The sequence below is a fragment of the Pundamilia nyererei genome, unplaced genomic scaffold, assembly GCF_000239375.1.
Source record: "Pundamilia nyererei isolate P.nyererei 1_Seehausen unplaced genomic scaffold, PunNye1.0 scaffold00019, whole genome shotgun sequence".
NCBI classification, from domain to species: Eukaryota; Metazoa; Chordata; class Actinopteri; order Cichliformes; family Cichlidae; genus Pundamilia; species Pundamilia nyererei.
The window spans coordinates 1,944,407-1,950,396 of NW_005187420.1; the positions used below are offsets into that span (position 1 = coordinate 1,944,407).

Below are 5,990 nucleotides of genomic sequence, written 5' to 3' on the forward strand. Positions count from 1 at the left end.
ATAACTGCACGTGGAGGGACTTCTTTGTTACTCTTAAACTGAAATCTAAATTAACTGGAACTCAACCGGTGTGCTGGAGAGAAGATGGAGAAAAGACGGCAGATCACGGTCACATTTCTGCATTTTCTAACTTTACATGTCTTTACCTTGGACGCTTTCCAGATGAATTACATCACACAGGCAAATATCTTTTAAAGGTCCTACTGGCAGCGAACAAAAAAGCCATGACTAAGCGTTGGCTCTAGAAGCATCGCCACACAATAACTTGGTTATTACAAGTGTTAACAATCTACACACTGGGGAAGAGCTGACATATGCATAAGACTTCAAAACAAAAGTGGGAGAGAAAAGGTGGGAGAAATCGCAGCGTTATTTAGCCTCTGAAACAGACTTGATCGTGTGAGGTGGAAGAAGTGGGTTTTTTCTTTTTCTCGACCATTCTGTTTAATTGTGAAAATGAATAAAAACAAAGACTCCAGGTAGAATCTCTACAACATAAAACATTTTGAGAAAATCGCCGTTGTGAACTGATGAATATCCACTGAAGTGAACTGAATTCCGCTTTAAAAGATATCACTGGCTCGTAAAGCTTTGTCAGATCTCACACCTCTTTCAAAACACAAATATTACAGCTGTGATTATTCTTAAAGCGAATCCAAGCAGCTAATTGGCATTCAAATCCACCTGACTCGGTGTTATGAAGCTGACACTGTAATTACCATCAATTTACTTCAGATTTTCCATTTATTGTGTTCGTGTTATCTTGCAGCCCCTCTGGCAGTTTCGTTTTATTGCAGCCTACAGTACCTGTCTGGTCCGCTCCCGCAGGTCTTTATCTTCATAATGGGGGTGGTTGGTGAGAACTCTGCCTGTGCACAGCTTGATACCCGCCAGGAGCTGCATGCTTCCAGCAAATACTGCCTGTTTGGGTGTCTTTGTGCTGTGGACAAACACAGAGAAACGAGACAGACAAATCAGTCACCTTTCTAAACATTTTCATAGTATATTGCATGACTAGGCTAATATAATACAGTATATGTTTAGAAGTTAAAGCAACAGAGAGATGGAAAAAGTTTTTAGGCTATCCACACAAACATCGAGTCATCAGAAAAGTTTGATTGAATTTTACTTTATTTTATGGTCTCCTGTTGTTATTCACTGCACACGTTTTTGCCTTTTGAGCTACTGCAATAATTGGAACATACTACTGATGGCATTTAAAAGTTTCTTTCAGAGACGGATGAATTAAATTAGAAAAAGATGCCAAATGATGTGCAGTTACAGTGCTAACTCTACATCGCCAAGGACGAGCTTTGTAAAGCTGTGGCGTGTTAACATATTAATACAACTTAGTTTGTTGTGTGCGTGCATGAAAATGTGTGTGTATTCAAATCTTTTGCTGTGCCCCTGCAAACTGTGGTCAGGTACATCCTGGTTGCATTAATAATTCTCCAGATAAACATCAAATTGACTGCAGTGCTATTGTGGCAGACAGATCAACACCGCTGTGCATGTATCACTCAGAAAGACATTTAAAAGTTTCAGTGCAGCGATGGAAGGACCAGGGAACGACACCCACTACAGTGGAACTTCACCAATTAGGCTTTTATGGTAAACTAGGCAGACGGCAGCCATAAGAAGACAAACCTCTCAGCGCTTATTATCTGTGTTAAGTGGTTAGCACTGTCACCTCACAGCAAGAGTCCTAAATATGAGCTCGAGATGTTCCAAGAGACAAATTTACTGCTCGTTTACATAAGGAAAAGTAGACGAATTAAATAGTGTAAAAAGTATGAAGTTCCCAAATTAAACAGATAATTATTATCTGCATTATCTGTGCAAATTTCATATGTGCATTTCAAAGCTGAAAATCATATTCTTTGACAAATCTCACCGAAATATGTGGCCGTTTGAGCCATTTATGAACACAAACACAATGTCAGTTGAGGCTAAAGTTAGCAGTGCTAGCAGTGCCTCATTTCCCTGCAGGTTAAAGCCTGCACACCTGCGCAGCCTGTGGTTGCTCACTGCTGTGGTGGAGTGGTTATGTGCGACCCAACAGTTAACAGCGTTCATGCATTAGTTCAGTCCCTGGGTTTAAAGACCAATATTTCTGGTTCCAACATTTTAATAGTCTAGTTTACTAGTTGTGCAAATCCTTAAACCCAAAAGCACCTTTCTTTGAGCAGCTGCTTGTGAAGGTTTTTTTCTTGAACTGAATCTAATAAAATTTAATGAATGGTGGCATCAGAGCTGAAATAAGAATGAAAATGGTCCTTGAAGAAAATCTGAAGAGGCCTGCAGACCTGAAGCTTCCATGGAAAAGAAGCATCTAAAAAGTCTGGAGTTACCTTTGGAGATCAGAGATGTCAGTTTCTGACTTAACTGATCAGCAGAAAACTCGTCATTAATGTTTAGTAAGTGCAGATTGAAGGTTACTTTTTTCAATTAAATGTTTAAGACTAAAGAACATCAACATTTGTGACTTTAACTTTTCCTGAAATGAATTCACCAAAGAAAACTGAAGAATGCTGAGAACGCTGTGCGCACTGCAAGCTCTCTGTACAGTATATACTGTACACGTGTAGCACCGTAATGACCAGCTGACTGTTTCTCATGTGGATGTGCACATATGCATGAGTCTCGTAGGCGGAGCGGAGCGGAGGGTATTCAAACATGTTCCAAGGTGGACGTGTGGGTTGATGCTTTGGCCTCCTGACCTTCAGCAGGAACGCGTCGTTGTCCTTTCTGTCCATTTTGCTTCTTTGCTGCCTTTAAGCCAACATTTTCTTTCCTTCCATGTTGATTACATTTAATTTGATGTTTATATTCTTTTATGTAAATGGCAGAAAGGAACAGCCAGGAACCCTTTGACATTATAAAAATGAAATAATGATGTTCTTGGCTGAAAGAGACTCTCTACTGTGGCCAAGCACAGATCCTGCCTTGCTTCTATTTTCTCTTTGTGTGCTTAAACGTGTATTTGAGCGTGTTCATTAGTACCTGTTGCTCAAATTCTAGAGCACCATTAAGAAGATAATGATCTCGATTGTCACTCGAATGCAGTTTCTAACAGCTTGACAAGCATTTTAGCTTCTTCTTACCAGACTTGTTTACCACCACAGCAGGGAGCTGTCGCTCAGCTATGCCCACCAGCGCCAGAAAGAAGTTACCAGCTAGCTGAGGATTTGGCTTCTAAAGAGTCAGTTTGCTTTAAGTTGGTGGAGACAACAGGCTGACTTCCTGTTTGTTTCCTGCCCCCTAAAATCTCAAGTTGAATATTTAATCAATCCAACGAACTATGAATCAAAAATCAGGATTAACATACACCACATGACCTAACTGTAAACTGAGTCAGACCAAAAATAGCTTCATGTTAATAGGTTTGGACATAATCTATTGATATCGAGCTACTTTTCTACAGTTTTACATTTACCAGTTGTTAAAAGTAGTTCTTTCAGAAATTCGTAGTGACGGAGCTAAAGACCACGAAAACAAAACGGTCTGAGTAAGTAATGGGCAGGCGCACCTCAGGAGAGTAGTTCTATTAATGTTATGAATTATATCTGTGGTTTTGCTGCTGTCACGAAAAAAGAGAGGGCCAAAAAAACTACATTAATACACCAGGAAAAGTCTCGACCTTGTCTGGAAAAACATATCTGAACCAATTCACCTGCTCGTGCTTTTATGATTTTGGTATAAAGATTTGTGAGAACTGTCAAAGGCTTTTTAAGAGTCATGCCAGCATTTGCCTTCAGAACAGATTAACTTATCACCCGCAGTCACAAAGGACTGAAAGCACTCTTTGACCTCTTTGCAAACAATTCAAATTCAACATAAAGCTCAGCAACCCACTTTTGTCTGACCGGATCAGCTTTTTCTTACACGGAGCATTTGTTCTTTTTACAGTTTTCCAGAAGAGGAGAGAAAATGTAAAGACATAAACCTGAACAATAATTTTTAAACATCCCTAAATTACAAACGTCTGATGACATGATTTTGATTAGACTCCAGATTTTTAAAGACCGTAGGCTCAAACATCGACACTGCATGAAGATTTTAAGAGGTGATGACGGCCTGTTTTATCACACCGACTGCGCATCACTGCATTATTGGTGGAAATTCATGGCGTTTGGTAACTTCGCACTTTTTTCCAGCACAGCTTTGAACCTCAGCGGTGGTCTCAGCATTGAGCAGAACTGAAAGCGCCTCTGTAGGCACGCAGGGTCTGAGCAGCTGCTTTTCTGATGATTACTTTGGTAACTTCCAAAACACTCCTAAAAAATTTTCTTGCCTTTTATATAAATCTTATGTTCCACCTGCAGAGAGTGCAGCTGACACTCCGCCCGCACACAAAGAGTTACTGAGTGGAAGTGATGATGAGTGATAGTGAGACAGAGGACGTGACTCGAAGTGTTTTTATATAAATGCCAGGATGGCCATGGATTTTCTGCTGGTCTCACTTCTGATTGAGAAGTGTTCAATCAGGGACGTCGCTCTGACTCTGTCTCTAAACTGCCTCTGGATTAGCTAGAAAGCAGAGGAAGACACACACACACACACACACACACACACACACACACACAAGCACAGATCACAGACACCACTTTCCCCATTTAAGGATGAAGCCAAATGCTTCTAATTTAGACAATTTAAAGCACGACAAGGAGGAGGATGACAGGAAGACAATTAAGGGAGCAAGAGCGGGAATGAGAGTAAGAGGAAGCAGAGTATTTAAAGAATAGTGAAGATACAGTCACACCGACAGAGCAGAAACACACATTGTTGCTGAAAGACTGATATACAAACGAGTAGTGGCACATATTTCTTAAACATGGATCAAGCAATTTGTTTTAATTAGACAAACACAATGACACAGATCCACAAAACAAGGAGAGAGAATCCCACAAGGACTGGACAAGAATTATCTGGGGACCGTCAGAGTTAGGAGCTTAGCTTTTGTCTGGACAGGATGAACAATTGCAACTCTTCTTCTTCTTCTTCAGATGACCCCTGTAAGGGTTGCCACAGCAGACCCCCCAATCTCCCAGCATCCTCCTCTGTCACATCAACCCCCTGCATGTCCACCTTCACCACATCCATGAACCTTCCCCTTTTCCTTCATCCTGGCAGCTCCATCTTCAACATGCTTCGTTCATAAGTGAGACTGTACAGGTTTTAACTAAATGCTGAAGATAAAAATGACTGACATTGGATTATTGCGATAATCCTCATCTCTATGAAAACAAATTAACCAGTCTACATTCAGACAGCAGCTCTTAGTGAGGGTAAAAGGAGGAAATTCTGCAGCTCAAACTCCACATTATTATTCATCTCGTCTGTATTCTCCACCACTTATAGAAAGAGATGTCAAAGCTGAATTGTCTGAAGTGTTTTCTTAAGACTGGAATTTATTCTGCAGGGCTCACATTCACCTCATTTGTGTTAAACGGGGCAAAAATCTCAGGGACAAATATCTCAAGACCTTGAAAGATGGATACATGCCACCAGAGTTTAAGTAAGATGATATCTTAGCAACATTAAAACTACTTCAATGAATAACATCTTGTTGCAGTGCATCTATGTATCCATTTTCTTAATCGTCTATCCCAGCTGGCAGAGGACGAGGTACACCCTCGTGCCCAGGGATAATCAATGCAGACACAGGGATGACAAGCAAAACCCACCCAGAACCAGTGATCCCAGTGTGACCAAGCTCAAGCCAAAGACATGTACGCTGATCAGACCCAGCATTATGCCCTCCTGATTAATATTGTATTCATCCCCTTTTGCCCATCCCATCGAGGCACGGACTGCACTAGACTCTTAAAGGTGTTTTGTGGTATCTCCAAATTTTAGCAACAGATCCTGTAAGTTGGGGGCCTACATGGATCAGACTTGTTTGTTCCACAGATTATTAATTGGATCGATATCTGAGGAATATGGAGACCATGTCAACACCTCAAACTCGTTGTTGTGCTCTTCAAACC

At 40.9% G+C, this 5,990-nt stretch overlaps 1 protein-coding gene across 2 annotated transcripts in view; it reads right to left on the minus strand.

Moving 5' to 3' along the window:
- Positions 1-5,990, minus strand: part of dpy19l3 (dpy-19 like C-mannosyltransferase 3) — a 66,796-nt gene that overhangs the window by 11,762 nt on the left and 49,044 nt on the right. For both annotated transcript variants that reach the window (XM_013909138.1, XM_013909137.1), the window contains one exon: positions 808-940. In XM_013909138.1, the coding sequence (XP_013764592.1) occupies positions 808-940 (133 nt within the window). The remainder of the gene's footprint in view (positions 1-807; positions 941-5,990) is intronic.